The 27,497-nt window shown below is 41.4% G+C and overlaps 1 protein-coding gene across 2 annotated transcripts in view; it reads right to left on the bottom strand.

The window, feature by feature from the left end:
- The window catches only part of dock10 (dedicator of cytokinesis 10), a 377,754-nt gene that overhangs the window by 242,977 nt on the left and 107,280 nt on the right, over window positions 1-27,497 (bottom strand). Inside the window, exon 1 of one of the 2 annotated variants that reach the window (XM_041212105.1) lies at window positions 7,546-7,734. The exons of the other annotated variant lie outside the window; for it this stretch is intronic. Within the exon in view, the coding sequence (XP_041068039.1) occupies window positions 7,546-7,653 (108 nt within the window). The 5' untranslated portion in view covers window positions 7,654-7,734. Of the gene's footprint in view, window positions 1-7,545; window positions 7,735-27,497 lie in introns of those variants that run through there. 2 annotated transcript variants of the gene reach the window in all.

Below are 27,497 nucleotides of genomic sequence, written 5' to 3'. Positions count from 1 at the left end.
TAATGTGGAGGTTAAGAGGCCTAGAAAGTGACTTGCTGTAGCTTCTGATAAGGAACTGTACAGGGTACATTAATATTTCACTTTCTTTTCCTTTGTTACAGAGAAAACCCTGAGCATTTGCTTGATGTCCAACACGAATATAGGGAAGTCTCCATGTTGGAAAGCACCAATTCAAACCCATGAATATTCATTTTAAACTAACTAGTATACCACTCAACAAATTCCTCTTTGTCTATTATAATGAACAGCCATGATACAGGAACTGGATGCCACAGTGACCTTTCACAAATGAGATGTGGATTTAAACCCAGCGTCAACTGAAAACATCCTACATGATGGGATTTTGGATACTCTTAATCCATTTCTTATGTTGACAATATCACTCAGATAGGCCAAAGGATGGCTAGTGTGAGAGATGAGAAAATGTCAGTGTTGTAATAAAGGATATTCTCTTGCGGTTAAAGCCAAGGTACGTTATTAGGAGAGAGACAAGGGACCTGGGAATAACTGGCATTAGGTGATCACAAGAGTGTTTCATTACCAAAATTAATGTCACAATAATCACAAACATTCACACAAAAATGTATTAATAAATACCTTGTGTATTTGGAGCATCAATCTCACCTCCACCAAATGACATAAGTGAAGGCATCTATAGCATTACACAAAGCGGGGTTATGTGTGGAGTAATTTTGATTTTGGGTTATAGCTTGAAATGGGTGGTGGGGAAGATACTATTATTAATTTTAATTAATTAACTCAGTAAATATCCTTCATAGATGCCAATTTTACATATTAGCAACCTATCTGTCCATTCCACCAGCAAAAGAATGACAGATGATGCAGAAGTTTAATATTATACATAGTTTTGAATTAGATCATTGAATAAAATTAGCGTTTCACAACATGAAATTCTATATTCCTAAGCAACACATGTATTTCCTTCTACATTTGAGAAATCATGAAACTGTGTATATAATACAATTTTCTGTTACTGCAAAGACATTACGCTTTTTATGTTTGTTTTTGTGTATTCAAACAAGTTTTATCTACATGAGTATTAGAGGGAGTCAAATTCAGAACAATCATAATTCTTGAACAAAACAGGGTGTAAAAATGGGATAAGAGCTCTATCAGTAATTTCCAATAGCAGTTTTCTTTCCTTCAACAGAAAATATTGGGATACGTTTTCCCGGAGGCTTCAGAAATTGACATCGAGACCAAATGGGGGTCCTGAGCCTGCACTTGCTGGCAACGAGACAAACTTAGCAATCTTCCAGGAGGCAGCCTCTTAATTGCCTGCCTCCCAGCTCGCCGAACACTCCCAATTCTGTAGGCCAATCAGAGGGACAGCAGCTCTAGAGCCTCAGCAGCCACACCAGAAGAGGTGAGCACTGCTGAGGCAAGTTGGGAACAGGGAGGGCACCTCAACTTTGAAGTGCTCTTGCTAGTCTGCACAACAGTGTAGAAATTAATAAGATCAAGGCCAGCAGGTCCATCGGGATGCTGTATAGACCTCTCCTCTGGATCACGATCAACCATAATTGTAGTCTTTCATGCTCGAAGCCCCATCAATGGGGCATGATGCCTTAAGCTCCAATGGCCTTCCAGCCTGCCACAGGGAGCCAAAACAGATATCTTTACATCTCTGTACAGAAGGAATGCTGGTGGTTTGCCTGCTTGTTAAGAACTGTGCAAAAACAGAATGGATGTGTCATTGCTTCAGCTAAGTTTTTATTTACTAGAATGGTTCTTGGAGAGTCCCCAGATAACTCACTAAAAAGTTTCTCCAATCTTACCATGGCTAAGGTCATAGTGGGGGTTGCAAATACAACATGGGCTGAGTAATATGGAAAACAGGCAAGATTGATAGGTCCCCCCCCCCCAGCAATTTCTGGGGGAAAATTCTGTTATTTTATTCAGGAGCTTTACCAGAATGTTGTTTCAAAAACAAATGAATAATTAAATTGTCCTTATGAAATAAAAAAAAGACAACATAAGGTAGATAGATACTAGAAGTAATATATTTGCTTAGTACATGGCTCATAGCCAAAGCAAGTGAAGAGCTCAATAGCATCACATTTTACTAGTTATTTCACCTCCCTCTATTCCACCATCAGACATATCTGACCCTCGTTCCTTTAACACTATTCCTACACCAAGTTTAGCCCCTCACTCTTTTATAATCTCCCTCTGATTCTGAATCCACGTTAGCTCCTCCCTCCCTAACGATGCCCCTATTATTCCAGCAATTACATAACCTTTTACAAACAGGGAAGAAGAAGAACTGTCAACAGCCACTGCCAATGACATTCTCAATTAACCATGGTGACACTTCAGGAGCCTTAGCTAATTCAATAGTTCTTCCATCCCGGCCCTTGTTCCAAATGTAACACTTGTGTTAGAACTAGCCCTTCTTTTGGAAGTCAAACCTTCAAAAAGGCTACTGAGGCTACTGCTTTCTTTAATTCTAGTATTCTCTACTAATATCCCTGGCTCCATTTGTAAGAACCTGGAAGGATAGATTTTCTTGGACATCCCACTTCCCCACAACTGAGCAGCCCCATGAAGCACCATCTTCCATTCACATGTTGTTAGCATTGCCTGGGCTAACGTCTTATACAAACTGGAGGTGTTAGCAGGCCAATAAAATCAGTAGTCTGAATGCACCTGATATCTTAGAACATCTTGGATTGGGGTGAAGCAACAAGGGAGGAGGGGCTGGTGATATTGAGTACAGCAATCAAAGAAACTTAGGCACCAGTCACTGGTCTGCCCCAGATCTTGCAGACCCTCAGATTGTTTGGAATTCTCAGCATGTCAGTGAGATGTTTTACCAAGCACTGGTTTCTCCCAGAGAAAAAAAAACAGGAGGCTTGAATGCACCTCTTTCATTCATTATCATGTAAAATGTCGGGTTAAGCATCTGATTAAAATTCAACGGCTAAAAGCGCAATCTGTAGATTTTGAAGTTCATTCTTGCTTCAATTCTTGGGGTATTATTTTGAAGGACAAGCAAAGTTGAAACTTTTTCTTGACCCCATCCCAAATGGCAACCTCACAAACTTCAACACCTGGTGCTCAGGCCTCAGCTACATTGTACAAAATACATTGCCAACAGGTACAATAGGCATGCAAGCTGATCATTTCTAGATGTCTCATGGTGCACAGATCAAAATCCACCCAGGCATGTCCATTTACATGATAAGTATATTATGATAATCTATCAAACCATCAAACACAAAGAATAATGAAGTTCCTTTTTTCAACACACTGTTGCAAAATAGATCAATTCATAATCTATTTCATTCATTGACATTGCACTTTTCTCAAATAACCCATGTTGAAATTTCCATTTCTTGATGCAATTTCCTTATGCTAATGTGTCTTACTCCTAGAAGGTAAGATGGTGCCCAGTTCTGCAATGACAGTATTGTTCCATGCCCGGTTATGAGGAAAATTCCAAAAATCACATTACTGATGCCTAGTCATTCTAGTTGTGATGTTATATCTTAGCTATCACGAAGTGAATCAATTAGGTTTGTTGATATGCTGCCTTCCCTTTATTGTCTGAAAGTTATTCTAACAGCATATTGATATGTTAGGTTATTAATGTAATAGTACACAAGGATCAGAAATTTGAAATTAGGTGCAGAGAAGCTTTAATCTGATCCATTAGAGAATATATTCTCCTAGCATTATAAACAGGGGAAAACAGTCAGACCACATACCATTAGCAATCATATCATTACTCTACAGCCTGGCCAAGCCTACATCCCCACAGGCAGTGCTGCAGCACGCGTTTCACACTGGGCAGGCCTTAATTGGCCCACCAGTGTGAAACCGTGGTTGCAGCCTAATCGTGGATGGCAATCAGCTTCCTGACCATTCCCACTCGCCCCTGCTGAGCCCGCCCAACGTGAATAAAATTCTGGCCCAAGACTTTGCATGAATGGGAGCTAGTGTAGGTCAGCGAGCACTGGGTGATAGGAGAACAGGACTTGCTGTGAGTTAATGGGCAGCAGAGTTTTAGAATACTTCAGCAGATGAGCTGAAACAGGGTGAAGTCGAGCAATGTTATGTGCTGTTAGTGATGGTACAAATATGAGGTCAGAAGTCCATTTCAGGATTAAACATGACATCAGTCCCATTCAACTAGATGACCAGTGGAGAGGTATTGGACATGCCTTAGAACACTCTTCCCTTCTCATCAAAGAAATTTTTAAAGGTGACTCACCCATACATTATTTTATTTACTTCTGGATTAATTAAGACCTAATTGTCGCAGTACAATTTACACAATTCAAAACCACTAAGTTGAATGCACACTCTTTGGATAACAGAAGAACAGGTCTCTATTAAAATGACTACGTGCTTCTTAGCAACCACAAGCTTGGTCTCAGCCATGTTTAATACTATATTTTAAAAGCTTGTTAGAATCTTACCTCTGATTCACTATAGAGCACTTAGTTCATACATAACTAAATAGTCACTTTTTATACTGTTAGTCACCTTGGAATTTCTCTATAACATGGTCAGGTTTAGGCCCAGGTCACATGGCAGTTAGACAATTGTAAAAAGTTTCCTTTGTTCACACAGTACAAACTAGAATTACCAACAAGTTGCTCTATTGTAATGTGTCAGGGTAGGGGTGGTTTCTGACCTATGTAGTTTATAGGGCACTTTTAAAGAAGTACAAGGAGCAGTATGTGATCCCTGTTGCTCTGAGTGCACGCACGTTCATTTTCCCCAGTGGTTTGGTGGGAAGGAAGTGAAGAGAACATATCCAGTTTCTCTAAGATGTCAGCAAAGACGTGTATGGGTTAGCCACAGAAACTGAGAACAGATTTCTGCAGTTGGTTGAACAAAATGCTAAACGTTGACCTTTCAAACTGAGCCTTTAATTCTCACCACAGCTATTAAGAAAGAGCCTCAGCGGTGAACACAAAGATCATTTTGCCAAAGTAAAACTGGCTTCCAGCCGTTCCAAAATGTAATATCAGGCAGACCACACAGATTCCAAGGCAAGATATTTTATGAACTATGTACAATATGCTGACTGATGTGACTGTTTGTGGTTAAAAGTAGCCAGTCTTCCACATGTACATATCTCATGGACAAATCCCTCATGGACAGGGTTAGTGGATCCAGCAGCAACACAGTTACAGCATATTGATCTCAGTTGTAGGTCCATGCAGCATTACTCCTCCCGCATTGTGATATTTACATAGAAATTTTCCCTCCCAACCAACTGCAGATTAAAATCAGAGAGAGCCCTGCAGGGAAGATCTAGGGAGATGAAATTTAAAATCACTAGCAGAAGCCAAGGATGAAGTCAGAAGCATGAGTTGTCATTTAACTATCACGGGAGCAAAACAATGTGCTTGTTGAAATGACAAATAACAGAGCAAGCCTACTTCTGTATGGCCAGCAGACACTGTGAGGTAGTGGCATTTTAACCTACCCGCCTGGTGGCAATGTGGCAGCTGCACAGTTAAAATCAGCTCTGAATTGTTTACTGTCCTGTTCCTACTACATTTTCTGTTCCAGTGCCACATTAACTGGATTTTTTTTTAAGGCAGCCAAGGCGCCTGCCTGATTTAAGTGGCATCCTTATTAATAAATTGAAATCTGGGTCTTATGACGTTACTAGGACTGTGCTGGCATTTTAACCACTGACTGAGCATGGCACCATTACCCTCCACCACTGAACCCCCCTAACACACACCCTGACAGCCACACAGTCAGTAAAACCTGTCATGGAAGACACAAAGGCCTTAAAAAGGTAAAGCTTAAACCTGTCTTGGGAGGGACCAGGGGAAACAGGAGTGATCTCCCTGGAACCTGCAAGGAAATCTGGGCCTCTACCTTCCAGACTTTACCAACCACATCTTCCCCAACCCCCATCTCCAGTGACTTAGCTAAACATCACTAGGGGCCCTCATAGCCACCTACTCTTTACCTGATTGCAGCCGATCGGCTGCCCCTTAGAGTCCACATCATGCAGACAGCTGACCAACTGAATGTAAATGAGGCTCAGGAATTAAAATAGCCAGGCCACAAATTGACGATGGGGAAGGGGGCTGGAAGGTTTGGAGTCACGCTCCCACCCACTGTCCACCTGAGATCTGCTCCTCATTAAATTCCTCCCCCCACCCTACCCCCACAACGAAGTTAATACTTTTTGGACTTTGCAATTCTTGCCTTAAATCTTCAGATGGCCATTGATTTTGATTTTTCGTTTTCTTTGGATGGAATTGAAAAGGATCATACCATCCACCCGAAGATCAGCATGTATATAAGTTTGTGTAGCAATATCTTTCCAAAACACTTTCATCAAACTGAAAAATTCCTAATAGGCAACAAAACCTGTTGTCTCATTTTTTTATATAATCTGTCTGGAAGATAAAATCAAAGTCTTTTCCTGAATAAGAATTTTCCTGCAGTGCAGGTTCTTTAAAGAATACACAGAAGCAAAATGAGAAAGATTGTAGTGAAAACCATAGAATAACTGCAGAAAATTCAGGAGCACTTCATTCCGATCTAAATATAAATTTGCTTAGTTTTTTTGTCAAAGGTTACAAACTTTTTAAGCTTTACTTGGAAGTCAAAATAGCAGATTCTATGCATTGGCCCTACACTTCTGACTAAGTTTAAAAAGAGAGGACATAACTGCTAATTACAACATAAAAATAAGGAGATCAACACAGGAAGCCATGTTGAAACACGATACACTTAACTGTATTTGGAAAGTGTTTCAGTCACAAGTTAGCCACAGGCCTTATCCTATCAACATGAGATGATCCACATTTGCTTTCAACATTAAACTTTATCAGGAACATCGTTGTACAAAATTATAAATTAAAAGTGAAATCTGTGTCTGTTTGTGTACCTTATGGTAATTATTTCCTCTTTCACTGCAAAATAAACAATACTGAGCTATCACATTCTGACTATTTAGCTCTCTATCTTGTTTCTTTGAATAAAAATAAGTTACACCTATAAATCCCTTTTCACTGATGTTCAGGTACTGAGCTATTGCATTGAACATTGAGTAAACTCTGTGTTCTGACAGAAAGCTGACTGTTTAACATATTAGACCAACATTTCAATGAAACCTTAGTTGGGTTTTACTCCAAGGCGTCACAATTTTACATAAATACCAAATGGTTTGCATGCATGAGAATCATTGTCACACTGCCCTATACATCTAACTTTAAGATTTGAATATTTTTAAAAATAGCAATCCATTTATTTACAAACGCATTTGGTACTTGTTTATTTCCCACAGTGGTAATTGTTCTACCTATGTGATTTCTTAGTGCAATTGGACTCACATGTTTCAAGCTCCAGCCTGAGTTATAACTAGTAACCACAAAAAAAAATTCAAGGCTATGTTCTGTTATAAAATAGAATAACTTTCTTAGGTTAAAATTATCACCAAAAAGAAGCTGTCAAAGGTATATGATCCTCGCCACACTAATACCTCTTCAGACTTGACTGCCATATTTTACAGCTCAATAGAAAATTAAGGCTAATACATACTGCACTGAATCTCTGTTCCTCAATTTGACCTATCCTCTTCCGAGTTCGTCGTTTTCTCCGAAAATCAATGCTGTGATCTCTTTTGAAAACTTTAACTCTGAAACTCATGTTTGTATTATTATCCACAGGAAAGACAAATAGCAATTCAATCCAAAAATGTCTGCAGAATCTCAGTTTGAAGAGAATACATAATCTGCTTTTACATAGTCATTTGCTGTGGGAGGGGAAGTACGTAAATGTACATGAGAAACCTATGTCACAGTACAAATGCAGAGAAGGAAACAAAAACCAAAACTCACACCATTATCTTGTGACATAATCAGGATATTACTGCAGACTATTACTTCTTCTAACATATACAGAACAGTCTTGACACCTGTTTAAGATTAGAAAAAGAAATGTTGGATCTTGGTCTGTCTATCTAACAGTTAACAATGTCATGAACAAAAAGAAAATCAAGTACATGAAATATTATTCAGCTTATCTTTTCTTGACACCATCTATAATTTGTACTCTCGGCACAAAATAGCTAAAAATTCCCATTGTTCCTTCCCTCCCAAAATCCATCAAAACTCCAGAATATCAAATTTCACCATACAATCTCGAGTATTCTATCATGCCTGTTGGCACATCACAAGTAGCACTTCCATGGGCACAATAGCACAATAATTAGTCTGTTTCATAGAGGGTTTGATTCTCCAGATCTGAGCAATAATTATTCACAAAACCTCCAACCCAATTTTGAATAAAATGATTCTATTTTCAAAAACTTAAATCGGCTTTGGGTTGGAAGTAATTTTGGCAAGAATCTATTCCACATATATTTTTTCTTAAATGTTTAAGAAAAAAAACACAAAACTGAAAGTAGAATATGAATGTGCAAAGACAATGGGCCAAATTTTAACTGCCAAGAGGGGGCAGACATGAGTGCGGGCGTGGGAATAAATCCCTGAAAACTGACATTAGATCTGGTACCTCACATGATCTTGCCTGCTTCCAGGTTTGACCCAGGTGGGATTGCAGATGCATGGGGAACTCTTGTGTGCAGCTGTCAGGAATGTCATTAAAATATTTAAACAGACAATTAACTTACAATTTAACCCTGCATCTGGCTTTGGCAGCCAGTGCATGGGTTTCCCAAGTGGTCTGCAACTTGCCAGGTCATCCAGATGAGTTCACAGCATTCCTTTCTTCAGTGAAACTGACAGGCTGGAAAGCCTTCAAAAACTAAAAGTGAAGAGGTGCAGCCATGTCTAGGTCAGAAGCTACTGTTCATTGCACATCATCTGAGAGTCTGCGTTTACTGTTTGACCGGTATTTTGAACTCTGTGGTTGTCAGTTCATCTGTCTTGTACTTCAAACATTGACCTGCTCTTCCCTGTTGTCAGTCTTCACTGTGCCATGGGACCAACTTATGCTGCTGTATCTTGCACCTCTGACGAGGAACAAGGGCAGCAACATCAACACTAACCCCATCAGCTGCAGCAGCAGCGTGAGCAACACCAGCAGCAGCACCAGTTGCCTTCTCCTCATCCACATGTTGCTCCATAGAACAGAGGCGAAGGGCACTGAGATCCAGATGGAAGAAGGCAAGGTCCTCAACACATGGTCTGTAGGCACAGAGTCAGCTCTCTGGACATGTTTGAGCACCAATGCCTCAAAAGGCTCAGGCTTTCATGACAGATCATTGCTGACATCTGCATCCTCCTGGAACAAGCCCTCCTTCCCACTGGATCAGGCAGACATGCATTGCCAGTGGCTATGTAGCTATCACTGGCAGTTCCCCCACCCACCCCTGATTCTCTGCCTCTCCCGGGAATTCTGCATTATTCTCCTGCAAGGAGGGAAAGCAGACAGTTGCGAATTGAGAACTGGGTTGTATGGAGAGGAGGAAAGAACAACATTTGTGGGATGTGACTTTGAGGTCTGGGTGAGAGTCAGGCTAAAGATGAGGGTGAGTGTGAATATTGGCTGCTCGAACAGGGATGTGAGAAGGTGCCAGGAAAGAGAGGAGTGAGTGGAGCTGCAAGATGTGTTGTGTAGGAGAATGCTAGGCAAGTAAGGGTGTGGAGCTTGATACCAGAAAGTGTGATATTACCTTTCCTATCTTCCTGAGGCTTTTGAACCTCTTGATGCACTGTCTCCAGCTTCAAGGGACTACACTCCTGCTGACTTGCTCGGTCACTTACATTCATATCTGCTTGGTTGAACTGGCTGGCATTTTCCTCCCATCCTTGGCAAACATTGCCTTATTTTAGCCCCTCAGACCCTACAGCAGGACCTCCAGGTAAGAGTGAGAGACCTGCAGCTTTCCCAGGTCTCCTTTCCATTCCTCTAGTTGCTGAAGTCTCAGGAATCAATGTAAAGTTCAGTCATTCTGACCCATGGTGGGCTTCCTTTAGCTAGAAATCCTTTCTTTGACAGATTCGGAGTGTCATTACACCCACCTTTCTGATTGATCAGGAAACCTAGAAGTGGAGTGTCAATACTGTGGCTAAATTAAAGAATTACAAATGAATTCCCAACATGTTACCCATTCCTTCTTTTACTGTATGCACGTCAGTCTTGCTAAGATTCCGTCTAAGATTCCAACTGATCAACGCTCCAGAAATCCAGCTAAAAATCACAGCATTTACTTTAGTATGTGAAACATTCAGAATAGGTCACAACTTACTGAAACACCTAAAAATACTCCAAGTTAAATTAAATTGCAATGAATTCAAGTTTAGCAATCTCTTGGGTCTCTTCAATTCACATGATTATTAAGCTTGATAGCATTCTGGACAAGGCACACCTTTCCAAATAACTGTACACAAGTACAGTTGCCCTAGGAAAACTGGAGTCAATGGGAATCAGGGGGAAAACTCTCCGCTGGTTGGAGTCATATCTAGCACAAAGGAAGGTGGTTGTGTTGTTGGAGATCAGTCATCTCAGCTCCAAAACATCATTATTGCAGGAGTTCCTCAGGGTAGTGTCCTAGGCCCAACTATCTTCAACTGCTTTATCAATGACCTTCCTTCCATCATAAGGTCAGAAGTGGGGATGTTCGCTGATGATTGCACGATGTTCAGCACCATTCACGACTCCTCAGATATTGAAGCAGTCCATGTCCGAATGCAGCAAGACCTGGACAATATCCAGGCTGACATGTGGCAAGTAACATTCGCACCACACAAGTGTCAGACAATGACCATCTCCAACAAGACAGAATCCAACCATCACCCCTTGATGTTCAATGGCATTACCATCACTGAATCCCCCACTATCAACATTCTGGGGGTTACCATTGAACAGAAACTGAACAGGACTAGCCATATAAATACTGTGGCTACAAGAGCAGGTCAGAGACTAGGAATCGTGCAATGAGTAATCACCTGCTGATGCCCCAAAGCCTGTCCACCATAAATAAGGCACAAGTCAGGAGCCACTTGCCTGGATGAGTGCAGCTCCTGCAGCATTGAAGAAGCTGGATACCATCCAGGACAAAGCAGCCCACTTGATTGGCACCACATCCACCAACATTCACTCGCTCCACTGACGCACAGTAGTAGCAGTGTGTACCATCTACAAGATGGACTGCAGGAATTCACCAAGGCTCCTTAGACAGCACCTTCCAAACTCATGACCACGACCACCTAGAAGGACAAGGGCTGCAGATAGATGGGAAGTTCCCGTTCAAGTCACTCGCCATCCTGACTTGGAAATATATCGCCGTTCTTTCACTGTCTCTGGGCCAAAATCCTGGAACTCCCTTCCTAACAGCACTGTAGATGTACCTACAACACATGGACTGCAGTTCAAGGCAGCAGCTCACCACCACCTTCTCAAGGGCAACTAGGGATGGGCAATAAATGCTGGCCCAGCCAGCAAAGCCACATCCTGTGAATGAAAAAAAATTAAAAGTACATATATGAATGTTAAGTCATTACAGAGAAGCATGGCACAAAATCACATATTATACATTGCTCAATATCATGCCAGTATGACAGGAAACATCAAGCTTCATCCATTATCATGTACATTACTAATCTGATATTTCCTGTGTCTCCATTTCACAAAAAGCTAAATGCAAAAATGTTATGCACTTTTAAGTGCTCACTAATAGTACTTAATATATTAATAGGTGAAGTTACCAGCCAAGTAATTTCTATCTAAGTAAAAAGCAATGTTTGTAAAATAAAATCCATAGTTTTAAATGGAGTATGATTCTTTTTCCATTTCATCAGATCAAAGTGATGAATAACCATTCTATGAAAGAACATAATTTTTTTTAAAAACTCATGGATATTCTGCGGTAAGGATCAATGTAACACAGGATAAATGTTCTATAACATTAAGACTGGTCTGACAATAGTCGACATGGATTACAGGGCCACTAATTTACAGTGACCAAATATGTCAAATTCGATCAGTATTTTGGAATCTTAAATCATTGTTTTTGAGATTGAATTCTGCATCAGCACATTTTTCTGTGAAAATTAAAAATCAGGTACTTTCATTATTCTTGTATTTATGTATCGATGGATTTCAATTTAAGTAATTTTATGTTTATTGAAATGCATGACGTACCAGTGTAGATGAAATCACCTCTTTGAAATACTTCCTTGAACTCCTTGGATAAGGCCAGTTTTTGGCAAGCTTCATATAAGAGGTGTAAGGGAGGTGTAGCACCTCTGAAAGGCAGGCTCGCTGCACTCCTTGAAGTGGTTCATTTTGTACTGGTCCTCACCTTCACCCAGCTCGCACCTTTGGCTCCCTCTAGCTGTTAGCATGCGACAGCAGCCATACCCCAATAAGTCATTTTGACAGGTGGAGCAAACCAGGTGAGAGTAACTGTTTGGCCTCCTTCCCTCGGCAATTTAGGGATTTGTCTACCCTGGTATACGAAGTCTGATTCCAGAGGACTAGGTGAACGAGACCAATCTGAGGTGTTGTCAAATACGTAGAGCTCAACAAGACACCAAAGACATCCTGGTAACCCACTGCATCCTGACCTATCTCCAGCTGTCTAGACTCATCTTGCTAATGGACCAAGATAGATCAGGATGAGAGAGTGAGGCTGACGATGCGCAACCCTCCCTTGCAATAATCTAATTCACACACAAATAACATTCACCATTCTATCATCTGTCTCCACGAACTATCTGTCATAAAGCCTGTGGCAATGGGGATTGATATAGCAACAGGTGTGGATTCATTGAGAGCTGTAGCCGTGAACCTCAGGCAGGCAGCTCAGGCCATAGGGTCGTTTTTCACTGGAAGGAAGCAAGAGTGGAACTCAGCAGCCCAGTAAGCAATTGAGCACCTATTTTCAGGGCTACACTGCTCACCTCCCTAGGATGAAGAAGGGGTTAGAAAAGGTGACATAAACATTGCCTGCTTCACCTCCCTGGCCAGCGGGTCTCAGCTGGCAGGAATCCTATCAACTCTGTAATAAGTCAATCTCAAGAAAAAAGTAAAGGTGACACTGGTCACCACTGGCACATGGAACATGACACATCCTCATGGAGAACACCACAGGGCTTGGGAGAAGAACTCCTCTTGTTGGTAGAGAGCTGCCTAGGTAAAACGGTCAGTTTGCCACCCGCAGTGAGAATCATCTACCTTAGGAGGATCACTTCAATGAAATTGGTGCAAGTTACACATTCTTTTGGAGTGGGCATGGAAAATAAGAATGGTGCCAAGTTGCTGTAGATTATGCCATCATGAACATCTTGCCAATAAGTTGACTTGCCTGCCCAAGGGCGTTAATGATTGTCTGGTGATGCTTAAACTCTCCCAGGGCAGCAACAGGCAAGCAACAATCAGCAGTGTATACACCCCTGTCATGATCAAACGTGATGAAGTCAAGGATAAATTCTATGATGACCTCCACTCCTTGAATGCTATTGTGCCAAAGTCAGACAAGCTAATCATCCTTGGTGACTTCAAGGCGCGAGTTGGTGCAGATCAGCAGACGAGGGAAGAGGTCATTGGGAAAAACAGGGTTAGTAGGTGTAACAGAAATAGTCTCCCCTTGCTGAAGATGTGTGCTGAGCATGAGACTTTAATCACTAACACAGTTTTCTGCCTTCCTAATCGCAACAAGACGTACTGGAGGCACACCTGTTCTATGCATTGGCGTCTCATTAACTATGTCATCACCAGGCCGAGGGTCAGGCAGGATGTACATGTAACAAAAGCCAAGTATGGCGCTGACTGCTGGACTGACTACTGTCTTATCATTTCAAAGCTAAACATCAAGACCTATCCTCCTGGATGCCCCCAGGGCACAGAGATCCAAAAGCATCTCAATAGCCCAAACTTTCAAATCAAGGTTTGCACCCCTGTTTCTAACCCTGATTAGAGAAAAAACTACCCACTTATCTTCCTCCGATTTTTCTGGCCAACCTTCTAAAGGAGGATCCTGCAGAACTCACTTAGCACGGAAACTTCAGAGGGAAAAATGAAGAAATTCTGTGCAGAAGGCATGCACTTTTTTACAGCACTAGCTGCCGTATCCTGTTAAGAGTTTAAATGCCCCAAAGATCCTCAGTGCTTTAGACAGTATGAGTGAACTTGTAGGTGTGTAAATGGGAAAGGTGGATGGGGTATGGGTATGGTGGATAAGGGGATAGATTGGGTGAGTTAAGTGGGCAAGGGGGTAGGGTGGAAGCTGAGTAGGGTGGCCGCTGTGTAGGGCAGTGAGGTTGGGTCAGGTCAGGTCAGGGAGGGAGTCAATTGGTGGGGGCTAGTCAGATTGGGTTGGGGGGTGGGAGTTGGGGGGGCAGCAGGGGGAGTTGTCAGGACTGGGGAGTCAGGGGAGGTCAGTTGTATAATTACCCAAGAGTTATACTAGGATTTTTCTGACTAACATTTCCCACAAGTAATGCCAGAACTGTCCAAAGTCACTGACTCTAAGTCGGAAGGTCCCAGTCAGCAGAGGGACTTTCCAGGCAATTCCCATGGAATCAGTGGGTTGGGACTTGAGAGGGTCTTCCACCAATCCAGAGATTGGAAAATATGGGCTAATATCTGAAGGGTCAAATAGGCAGTCATGAAAGGCTCTCTCCCAGAGAAACGCGACAGTCATCTGCGTATAGCAAAAGTGGACACTCATTACTATGCAGATGAATGGACTAACATCAGCGATATAGAGTTCTCCACTGCTCCAGAAGCCTTTGGCCCTACCCCTCATAAGTATCAAGATTGGTTAGATGAAAAATTCAAGGTAATCTAGAAACTACTGGAGGAGAAAATTCGCAAAGTCAACATGGTTTTATGAAAGGGAAATCATGTTTGACAAATTTATTAGGGCAGGATTTTCCCCCGGTCGGGGACGAAGTTGAAGTGCAGGCATGCACAGGCATGCTTCCAAACAGCGCCCCTGATCAGGGGCACGCCACCATTTTACATGAGAGGGCCAATTAAGGCCCACCCAGTGTGACGTCCACACGGAAGTGCTATGCACTCCCTGTGTGGGCAGGGGGAATCTGAGAGTGTACTCTTTCACGCATGCACAAGAAAGAGCACACTCATCTCCCTGAGGCTAAGTGCTGCCTCAGGGAGTTCACCTCTACTGACAGAAACATTAAAAATAGAAAAAAAAATTTCCCTGACATGTTCCCTCATATGACACTGTCACATGGGTTGGGACATGTCCATAACTTCTTAAAAAGCTTTAATTAAATTTTTCAAAACCTACATGAAACCTCATCCCGCCCGTGGATGAGGTTTCGTGCTTTTTCTGAAGCCCGCCATGGCTCCTGGCCTGCCCACCAACCTTAAGGTTGGACGGGCAGGTCCATTAATTACTTCAATGACCTCAATTGGCCATTGACAGGTCGGCGGGTGCACAGCTGATTTTGCTGAGCCCCTGCCTACCTGAAAATTTAAATGGCTCCCCCCCCAGCTCGCATAGAGGAAAATCCTGCCCATAAAGAGGTTAAGCGAGTAGGGAACAAGATAGCAGATGGCATACAATGTGGGGAAGTGTAAGGTCGTTCACTTTGGTTGTAAGGATAGAAAAGCAGATTTTTTTTTTAAAAGGTGTGAAACTTGTAAAGATTGATGGTCAGAGAGCCTATGCTCATACAAGGAACTCAGAAAGACAACATTCAAGTACAGCAAGCTACTATGAAGGCAAATGGCATGTTAGCCTTTATTACAAGGCAATTGGAATACAGGAATAACAAAGTCTTACAAAATTGTACAGCGTTTTGGTGAGACCACACCTGGAATACTGTGTGAAGTTTTGGTCTCCGTATTAATGGAAGAATATACTTGCATAGGAGACAGTACAGTGAAGGTTCACTAGATTGGCCCTCGGGATGAGGGGGTTTTCCTGTGATGAGAGGCTGATTAAACTGGATCTATATTGTCTGGAGTTTAGAGGAATGAGAAGTGATCTCATTGAAACATACACGATTCTGAAGGGGCTTGACAGGGTAGACACTGAGAGGTTACTTCTGCTGGCCGGAAAATCTATAACACAGGGTCACTGTTTCAGGATAAGGGGTCGATCATTTATGGCTGAGATGAGGTGAAATTTCTTCACTCAAAGGGTTGTGAATTTCTGGAAATCTCTACCGCAGAAGGTTGTGGAATTGCCATCAATGACTATATCTAAGGCTGAGATAGACAGATTTTTGGTCTCTCAGGGAATCAAGGAATATGGGGAGCAGGTGGGAAAGTGGAGTTGAAGCCCAGGATCAGCTGTGACCATATTGAATGGCAGAGGAGGCCTAACATGCCGTATGATCTACTCCTGCTCCTATCTCTTGTGTTCTTGTGTAATTCTGTGCATCTTCCCCTCTCTGCTGCCCGAGTTCCCTTTCCAAATCATGTTGCTGCCCAAGAGGGAGTCCAATATTCACCCCCATATTGGAAACATACTTTCTCCTTACAGGTGAACCAACTTCCCTGACCTCCTTGTCAGGATCCAGCACTTTTCCCATGAAAGTTCACCATTACCAACATTTGCATCTGGAATACTGTGCACAGTTTTGGTCTCCACATTTAAGAAAGGATATACTTGCATTAGAGGTGGTACAGCAAATGTTCACTAGATTGGTCCCTGAGATGTGGGGGTTGTCCCATGATGCAAGGCCAAGTAAATTGGGCTTATATTCTCTGGAGTTTAGAAGAATAAGCAATCTCATTGAAATCTACACAATTCTGAAGGGGCGTGATAGGGTAGGCACTGAGAGATTGTTTCTGCTAACCGGGGAGACTAAAACATGGGGGGCACATGTTATATTCCAGACAGTATAGATCCAGTTTACTCTGCCTCTCATCACAGGACAACACCCTCATCCCAGGGGCCTGGATAAGGGGCCAATCATTTGGTACTGAGATGAGGAGAAATTACTTCACTTGAAGGGATGTGGATCTTTTGAATTCTCTACCCTGGAAGGTTGTAGATGCTCCATCATTAAAGACATTTAAGGCTTGGATAGGCAGATTTTTGGACTCTCAGGGAATTACAGGATATGGGAGCAGGCAAGAAAATGGAGTTGAAGCCCAAGATCAGCCATGATTGCACTGAATGGCAGAGCAAGCTTGATAGGCCATATGATCTACTCCTGCTCCTATTTCTTGTATTCTTGTATTCCTCCAATAACACAGAATGCAGTACATACCTTTGCTGATGTAGATTATTGCAATTAAAAAGCAGTTCACCTGGAAGTTGGATGGTTAGCCTTCTGAGTAACTCTAGTGGTAGGGTGTCGGGGCCACAATCCCTTGTACAGTTGAACACATGCCCAACTGGGAGAGATTAAGGAGGGACATTAACTGGACTTGCGCTGCCCAAAGTGGCAGCCTGTGCACCAAAACAGCGTTGGAGATTATTTGTCTTCACGATCCATTCACTCTGCTTGCTTCTGGCAAATGAATGGCACAGCCACACAAGCATTCTGTCAGGACACAGCCAGAAGCATTTGAACCAGCATTCTTCGAGTTTGGGGTCAATTTCTGTAGACCTTTATTTTTTAACAACTTGGAAATTAATGCTTTAGATGATGCTGTAGATCACTGAAGTAAGTATTTAAAGAGTATAATCATTTGAGAGGAAGTCTGCTTCTTGTCCTTCATGAGGAGGGTCAAGAGTGTAATTGGGAAGGGTTCAAAATGAATTGGATGGGATGGGCACCAGGATATAGAAGTAGAAAACAGGAATACGATGCAGAAAATGACTGTGTTGGACAGTACAAGAGAAGGGAATAGTACCATATTACAGAATCATAGAATTGTTACAGTATAGAAGGAGGCCATTCAGCCCATTGTGTCTGCACCGGCTCTCTGAATCCGCTATTAACCTACTGCCATTCTCCTGCCTTCTCCCTGTAACCCTGCACATTCTTCCCTTTCCGATAACAATCTAATTCCCTTTTGAATGCCTCAATTTAACCTGCCTCCAACACACTCTCAGGCACTGCATTCCAGACCCAAAGCACTTGCTGTGTGAAATGTTTTTATGCATGTTGTCTTTGCATCTTTTTTCCAATTCTTTTCAATCTATGTCCTCTTATTCTTGATGCTTTCACTATTGGGAACAGTTTCTGTCCAGACGCCTCAGGACCTTGAATGCCTCTATCATATCTCCTCTCAGCCTTCTCTTCTTCAAGGAAAATTGACCCAACTTTTCTAATCTATCATCATAACTGAAATTCCCCATCCTGGGAAGCATTCTTGTGAATCTTTTCTGCACTCTCTCCAATGCCTTCACACCTTTCCTAAAGTGCATTGTCTAAAATTGGACACAATACTCCAGCTGAGGCTGAACTGCAGAGAGTAACTCACCTCCTGACTCCCCAAAGCCTGTCACCATCTACAAGGCACAAATCAGGAGTGTGATGGAATACCCTCCACTTGACTGGATAAGTGCAGTTCCAACAACACTCAAGAATCTCGACACCATCCAGGATAAACAGGCCACTTGATTGGCACCCCACCCACCACTTTAAACATTCATTCCCTCCAGCACCAATGCACAGTGGCAGCAGTGTATACCATCTGCAAGATGCAGTGCAACAACTCACCAAGGTTCCGTCAATAGCATCTTCAAAACCCACTACCTTTACCACCTTGAAGGGCAAGGGCAGCAGAGAACATCCTTGTTAGAGAGAACATCCTTGATCAGTATATTCTCACTCCAACTTGAAAGGTGGCATTGCTGGACATGGTGCTGGGGAATGAGGTTGGCCAAGTGGGTCAACTGTGCAGGAGTACTTGGGAAGGAATGATCATCATGTCATAAGGTTTAGACTAGTAATACAGAAAAGTAAGAAACAATCTAAAGTAGAGCGTCAAAATTGGCTGAAGGCTAGCTTAAATGCGATGGGAAGGGATCTTGCCAGGGTTGAAACAAAAGACTGACATGAAAATTTGTAATGGAACAATGGTTGATTTTTTGAGGTGTGTGGGCTTCAGGTACAAGCTAGGTACTTTACAAGGGCAAAATGTAGGTGCAACCTAAGGCAGGGCTTAGGATGCCCCTATGGGCTCGAAACATTAACTCTGTCTTTCTCTCCACAGATGCTGTTGGACCTGCTGAGTTTTTCCAGCATTTTCTGTTTTTGTCTAAGGCAGGGCTCCTTGAATGATGAGGGAGATAGAGAATATGATTAAACAAAATAAAAGAGTGTAAGATGCATGTCAGTGAATTCTTCAAAGTCAAATACAATAGGTTGAGAGGGAAAGCGAAGAGAAAAATAAGATTGGCAAAGAGAATATGAGGATAGAATTGCAGTCAACAGAAAATGGAATCCAAAAACCTTCACCAGTATGTAAATAGTAACTGGGGAGTAAGAGGTGGAGTGGGTCCTATTAGAGAAATAGAGGGTGATATATGCTTAGAGGCACCGGCTATGGCTAGGATCCTTAATGGGTACTTTGTAGCAGTGTTTACTAAGGCAGAAGAAGCTGACAAAATATCAGTAGAAGCAAAGATGGTAGAAGTAAAGAATGGGGTGAAAACTGAGAGGCAGAAGGTACTGGAAAGGCTGGCTATGCTTGGAGTGGATAAGATGTTTGGTGTAGATAGCTTGCATCCCAGGGTGCTAAAGGAAGTGGGAGTGGAGATAGTGGAAGAGCTTGCCACATTTTTCAAATCTTCCCTGGATATGGGGGAAGCATCAGAGGATTGGAGAGAGGCAAATGTGACGATCTTTTTCAAAAAGGGTTTAAGGACAGTCCTAGTAATGACAGACCAGTTAGTTTAACCATACTGATAGGCAAGATTTTATTAACAATAATCAGGGGGAAAAATCAACAGGAATTTAAAGAGGCTTGAGTTAATTAAGGAGAGCCAGCATATATTTATAAAAGGCAGATCATGCTTGACAAACCCGACTAATTTTTTTGACTAAGTAACAAGGCAGGTTGATGAAGGTGTTTCAATGCATGTCTTCTGTATGGATTTTAAGAAAGCATTTGACAAATTACCACAGAAAAGGCCAGTTAACAACATTTTGATTCAGGGTCCTAAAACAGCGAGTCATGGTAAATGGTTGTTTTTCAAACTGAAGGACGATAAGCTGTGATGTTCTCCACGACTCAGCGCTTGGACCGCTACTTCATTAATATATATAAATGATTCAGAAATTGGAATTCAGAGTAAGTTTTCAAAATTCACTCATGATACCAAATATGGGTAAGTGGAATACAGTGAGGATGATACTAATTGACTTCAACAGGACATAGACAGGCTAGCAGAATGGACAGAAAAATGATAGGTTTGGATAATGTAGACAAGGATAAACTATTCTCATAAGCTGATGATTCAAGGACTAGGGACATACATTTAAGGTTTTGGATGAGAGATGGAGGGAGAATGTGAGGAAGAACTTTTTTTTGTGTAACAAGTGGTAATAGCCTGGAACTTGCTGCCTAAGAGGAACACAGAGACAGTGAATGATTTCAAAAGGAAATTGGATGCACTTGAAGGAAATAAACTTGCAGGGCTGTGGGAATACAGCAAGAGAGGGGACTGATTGGATTCTCTATAAAGAGCTGGTATAGACTCAGTGGACTGAATGGTCTCCTCGTGTGTTGTAAATTACTTTATGATTCTGTCATGAAGGATCAATAAACTATAAAAGTACATGCCAATCATCAGCTCTTCACAATGACATACAGCTTTTAGGAACCCAATCAGAGTGGCAGCATTTATTGAAAAAGTCAACATGAATGAGACCCTTCTCTCTCCTTCCCCCACAAAATGTTTGCTTCTATCCCAGTTCAAGCTTCTGATTTACTAGACTGTCAATCCCTATTCTCCATACTACAGTCAACATGAGGGCAGAGTTCTCTGGAGAACAGGAGTCCGCATCAACACTACTCAGACACTGCAGTCTCTGTTCCAGCACAAATAGTGCAGAGAGAGGAATGTGGATTAGGACAGAATTGGGGAGAAAATTAATAGCAATTGAAGTATATAGAAAGAAGGGAGAAGTGAATGACAACTGAAAGACGAATATTGATAACAAGTGAATGGGAAAATAGAAAGGTAAAAATGAAAGCAATTTAATCAATGACATTCCCTCCAACAATGATCAGAGTTAGAGCTGTTTGCTGATATTTAGCTCCAGTGTTTATCTCCAGGTGAATTTTCACTGACAATGAAGCAGCCTCTGGCACACTATGGTAGGTCCGAGGTAACACTAAGGCTTCGGCTGGAAAATGGCAGGTAAAATACATGTTCCATAAATATCAGGCAAGGATCACCACCTCAACAAGTAAAGGCTCAAACACATTTCCCTGACCGTCAGCAGCAGCACAATTGCCATGTCCCCCATCAATAACATCCTGGGGAGTCTCCACTGACCAGAAATTTAATGGACAAGCCATATCATCACTGTGGCTATGAGAGCAGGGCAGAAATTGGGTACTTTGCAATTAGTGACTCAACTCCTGACCCCTCAATGCCTTTCCACCATCTATGACCCTTAGGTCAAGTGTATAAAGTTTCGCTGAGTGGTAACATTCTTTTGGTTGATATCTGAACATTATCAGTATCAACATCCCTCCAGTATATGAGTATGTCACCTCAGCTGACACTTAGTTGACGCAGCCATTTTTCAAATAGACACTGGATTGAATAAATGGGTGAATAATCAGTGCTGTGGGGACAAATTTTAGGTCATGTTTTCCCACACCCCACCTCAGTGGATGTGCACCAGCTTCCAAGTTAGAAGCCAGCTACTTTCAGAATCCAGGGTGCCTGCCTGAAGCATGCACTAAGCACCCTGCACAAGCAATTTGGGAACCTGCTGCCAGTTGTAGCCCTTAAGTGAGCTGAACTTGTGCCGCAACTATTCTGCCCAATTGTTCCATGTCTTCAGCAATTTAACAAATGGTCCTGAAAGACCCACCCAAGAAAAATTGAGAATTATCTTAATGTTTTATTCCTGTGATCCAGGAGCAACATGAATGGACACACAAAGCCTACCTTTTTAATAGCTCTACAGATATATCTATCTCTTCACTTCTCCACAAACATATCTAATTGCCTCTTGAAGTCATCCATATCATCTCCCAAGTAACATACACAACTCTGTTTCCCTTGGATGACAAAGGTCCACTTAATTCCAAACTTACATCTAATGCCCTAATATTTAAACCTTTGTGTTTATCAGCATAAAAACTCTGAAGCTGTCTTCATGGGAGACCTTTTTAAAAAATATGTTTCCACTATTACTTGGTTGTAGCACAAACCTAAGTTAAAGTGGTAACATGCTGGAAACCCCTCATTGTTTATCAGATTGGCCTGCTCTCTTAGCCTCACACAATCATATATAGACCTAACAAATGAAGACATCAACAATCAATAGCACTCGTCACATGTTCAAAACAAAATGGCAGGAATTTGGCTCTCCCAAAGCCAGAAAAAACAATGGGAGTTAAATGGTGAAAATGCAAAATAAATTATATTTAGCATGAAACACAAGTTAAGCAAAAAACAAATAAAACTAAAAGCTAGTCTCAAAACTATAATTGAGTCATTAAAGAAAATAAGGTTGGTTAGGAAAGTCCCATGGAGTGACTCTGCTGGTGCGTGAGCCCTTAACCTTAGTGACCAATGTATTTGCATAAATTTTGTCAATTCCCATCAGAATATTAATAAGTTAACTTGGATCACCCCGAATTATCTTTCCTGAACAAAATGAACCCATCTTTTCTTACATTTCATTAAGGGGTCAGAAATGCTCAAATTATCTTTCCTACTCAAAATAAACTCGTCTCCTCTTACATTTCATTAAGTGGTCAGAAATGCACAGTCTCCCAGGTAGGAACTGACAAATAATGCATCTGAAATAAAAACAGAAAGTGCTGGAAAAACTCAGTAGGTCTGACAGTATTTGTAGAGAGAGAAAGAGAGTTAACATTCTGAATCCAATATGACCCTCCTTTGAAACTGTTGAGTTTTCCCAGCACTTTCTGTTTTTATTTCAGATCTCAAGCATCCCAGTATTTTGTTTTTATAATACAAACTGCTTTGTTTTGTACTCCATCCTTTTGCACCCTTCCTCTGTGATGTATGTGGGGAATTTTCACTTTCATTTCACTTTCCATTCCAGCCACCCGATGTCAGCATCAAACAGTTGCAGCTCAAGTATAACTATGCTCCAAGTACAGGTGAACGAAAGCTGCCTCAACAATTTTCCTGAAATGACAGCCCATTACAGCAGCAACTACTGTATATTTTCCAATTCCCATTGCAATCATCTCAAGATGTTGACCATTTAGTTTAATTCAATCATGATTAGGCAGCTTTTATGCTTCAGGAATTGGGAACTACCATAAGACTGCTCAAAATTTGAGCCATGGCTTTCAGACTTTCATTCCATCAATATGGGCTGGATTGGAACATAAATTCTCAAGGACATACTGATGTTCCCGGAACCCATATATTAATACATTCCATTACCTCGTTTACCTTTAATTACCATAGTTTAGTACTGTGCTGATAGTTTCATAAACATATTTGTTATAAAGGCAAGACTCTTCGTAAATCAGTGTATTGCTGTTCGATTTAACCCATGTGCTTATGGCCATTTGCACCTTCAGTAACAATTGCATACTTATTCATATTGACATGAATCTGAAATCTTTTATCCCAGTCACCCAACCAATGTAAATTATTTTTTATTTGCTCTTAGAACATGGTTGACATCAATTGCAGATAATGGTTTCACTGAAAAAGGTAATGTTAAACCTTTTCCTTGATCCGCAGCAGTTTTTGTGGAGATGCTGTTTCCATAATGATATTAAGTAGGGAAATCCAGGACTTTGGCCCAACAGTGATGAAGATATGACAATTTCTATCAGAATGGTATGAAGCTTGGAGGGGGACTTGCAGGCGATGGTGCTGTTATGGACAAAATTAGTGTGTTTCTGACTGTCCATGATCAATATATTTTGTAAGTGAAGTATGAGTATTTTTTTACCCTCAGAGTGATTGTCTCAATTTAAACAATTCCTGCAGCAGGCTTTTTGTGAGTATTAAAATAAAAAAGGTCATTTCTTATCCCACACTTGCCATGGGGGTTTTTAAAAAGCACGATGTGTCACCCAATCACCTCACAAACTCTATTACGCATACAAAGGCTGGGATTTTTCCAGTCTGCCAGCAACAGGCATCATCGTGGGTGGTACTGGAAATTTTGGAGAACAGCTAAAAAGGCCGGTATCCAAATTTTCCCATCCCACCCACAAGGCTGCCTGTGGCTGGCAGGGCCAGAAAATCCTGCCCAAAGATTAGATACAGATGAAGGAAAAACAATATGATTACAAAGTACAATTGTTTCTGTCTCTCTTTCATGGGAGGCCTATAGTTTCTTAGATGAATTGGTGACTTTAATTGAAGTGCAAGTCTTGTTATCAGAGGATTATCTGAGGCCACTTGTAGTTGAATTTCCAGGAGGTTGGTTCTCAGGTGAACTTGAACTTGAAACAGGTTGGGGACAGTCCTTTCCACATATCAAGTTATTGTTGTTTATTACATGACTGATCATCTATCTTAACGCCATACTCCCGTGCTCTCCTAATACCACTTGATGCCTTTAGAGTCCAGAAATCTATCTATTTCCTTCTTAAATATATTCAGTGACATGGCCTCTGCAGCCTTCTGTGGTAGAGAATTCCATAGGTTCACCACCTTCTGAGTGAAGAAGTTTCTCCTCATCTCTGTCCTATATGGCCTACCCCGTATGCTGAAACAGTGACCCGTTGTTCTAGACACCCCAGCCAGATGAAATATCATCCCTGCATCCAGTGTCTAGCCTTGTCAGAATTCTATACTTTTCAATGAGATCTCCTCATTTTTCTAAACTCCTGTATTACAGGCCTAGTCAGCCCAATCACTCATCATGCGATAATCCTGCCGTCCCAGGAATCAGTCTGGTGAGCCTTCGCTGCACTCCCTCTATGGCAAGTATATGCTTTCTTAGGTAAGGAGACCAAAACTGTACACAACATTCCAGGTGTGGTCTCACCAAGGCCTTGTACAGCTGCAGTAAGACATACTTGCTCCTGTACTCAAGTCCTCTCAAAATGAAGGCCTTCTTAACTGCTTGCTGCACCTGCATGCTTACTTTCAGTGATTGGTGTATAAGAACATCCAGGTCTCTTTGTATGTCAAGATTTCTCAACCTATCACCATTTAAATAGCACCCTGCCATTTTGTTTTTCGTACCAAAGTGGTTAACTTCATATTGATCCACGTTATACTGCACCTGCCATGTATTTGCCCACTCACTCAACCTGTCTATATCATCTTGAAGCCTCTTAACACCCTCCTCATTGCTCACATTCCCACCAAATTTTGTGTCATCAGCAAACTTGGAAATATTACATTTAGTTCCCTAATTGAAATCATTGCTTTATATTATGAATGGCTGGAGCCCCAGCACTGACTTCTGTGGTACCCAACTAGTCACTGCCTGCCACTCTGAAAAAGGCCCATTTATTCCTAATCTCTGTTCCCTGTCTGCTAACCAATTCTCAATCCATGCCAATATATTACCCTCTTATGTGGGACTTTATCAAAAGCTTTCTGAAAATCCAAGTATGCCACACCCACTGGTTCTTCCTTATCTATTCTGCTAGTTACAATCTCAAGAAACTCCAGTAGGTTTGTCAAATATGATTTCCCTTTCATAAAACCATGTTGACTTGTCTAATCCTGTGGATATTTTCTAAGTGTCCTGTTATCACATCCTTTATAATAGATCCTAGCATTTTCCCTACTAATGATGTTAGGCTAACTGGTGTGTAATTCACTGTTTTCTCCCTCCCTTCTTTTTTAAATAGTGAGGTTACATTTGCTACCCTCCAACCTGCCAGGACTGTTCCAGAGTCCACAGAAGTTTGGAAGATGACAACCAATGCATCCATTATTTCCATGGCCACCTCCTTGAGCATCCTGGGATGTCGATTAGTAGGCCCTGGGGATTTATTAGCTTTCAGTCATGTTAAGTTCTCCAGCACTGTTGTTTCAGTAATACTAATTTCCTTCAATTCCTCCTTCTCTTTAGACCCTTGGTTCCCTAGTATTTCTAGGAAGTTATTTGTGTCTTCCTCTGTGAAGAACTAAAGTAGTTGTTTAATTGCTCTGTCATTTCCTTGTTCTCAATTATAAATTCTCCCATTTCAGATGGTAAGAAGCCTACATTTGTCTTCACTAATCTTTTTTTTTTACATATTTATAGAAGCTTTTACAATCTGCTTTTACGTTCCTTGCAAGTTTACCCTCCTACACTATTTTTCCCCTCTTAATCAATCTCTTGGTCTTTGTTTACTGAATTCTAAGCTGCTCCAATCCTCAGGCTTGCTACTTTTTCTAGCATTTATATGACTCCTCTTTGCATCTAATGCTATCCTTAATTATTTTTGTTAGTCATGGTTGGGCTGATTCTCCTGTTGTGTTTTTGCATCAGAAAAGAATGTGTAACTGTTGCAATGTACACATTCATTCCTTAAATGTTAGCCATTGTCTACCTACCGTCATGCCTTTTAATGAAGTTCCCCAATCTATCATAGCCAACATACGCCTCACACCTTCCAAGTTTCCTTTGTTAAGATTCAGGACCCTAGTTTCAGATTAGACTACTTCATTTTCCATCCTAATGAAGAATTATATCATGTTATGGTTTCTGTTCGCTAAAGGACCCTGCACAACATGATAATTAAGTAAACACTTCTCATTGCACAATACCAAATCTAGGATAGCCTGTTCCCTAGTCGGTTCCTCGACATACTGGTCTAAAAAACCATCTCATACACACTCCAGGAATTCATCTACCACAGTATGATTGCTAATTTGGTTTGCCCAGTCTATATGTAGATTAAAATCGCCCATGATTACTGTAGCAGCCTTGTTACATGCATCTCTAATTTCCTGTTTAATGCCACCCCCTACCTTAACACTACTGTTTGGAGACCTATAGACAACTCCCATTAATGTTTTCCGCCCTCCCCCTTGTTGCTTCTTAGCTCCGGCCAGACTGACTCCACATCTAGATTTTCTGAGCCAATGGGATCCCATACGTATTTGTCTAACACACATTGGGTTTCAATGTTTCTTGTCCATGATAAAACAAGAAGATGAGTCAGCTGGAATGCTTAATTTTGTTGTTGATGGTCCATCCTTAAATAAAGAGTTTTGTGAATTTCCTAGCTGGCTGTGAATGTCCATACTTAATTAAGCATTTGCTTGAGTCTTAGGGCTGTCTGGGACCCAAAATGCCAGGGGTCACATGATTTGCTGTGGCCATTTTAATAGATTGTTTGTGTTCAAAATGTTATTGTCTGGAAGTTCATAATATACTGGAGCATGACAGTGCTCGAATGATCTTCATGCTCCTGAACTTCTCAATAATAGAGATGATGGCTTAAGAAGGTACTGTTGAAGTAAGTTTGGTGAGTCCTAATGCTGCATTCTGTAGCTATTATATAGTGTAGTTGAAGTT

The sequence above is a fragment of the Carcharodon carcharias genome, chromosome 2, assembly GCF_017639515.1.
Source record: "Carcharodon carcharias isolate sCarCar2 chromosome 2, sCarCar2.pri, whole genome shotgun sequence".
Lineage (NCBI taxonomy): Eukaryota > Metazoa > Chordata > Chondrichthyes > Lamniformes > Lamnidae > Carcharodon > Carcharodon carcharias.
Note: the sequence above shows the minus strand (reverse complement) of the source record. Positions and strands in the feature narration are given on the sequence as shown.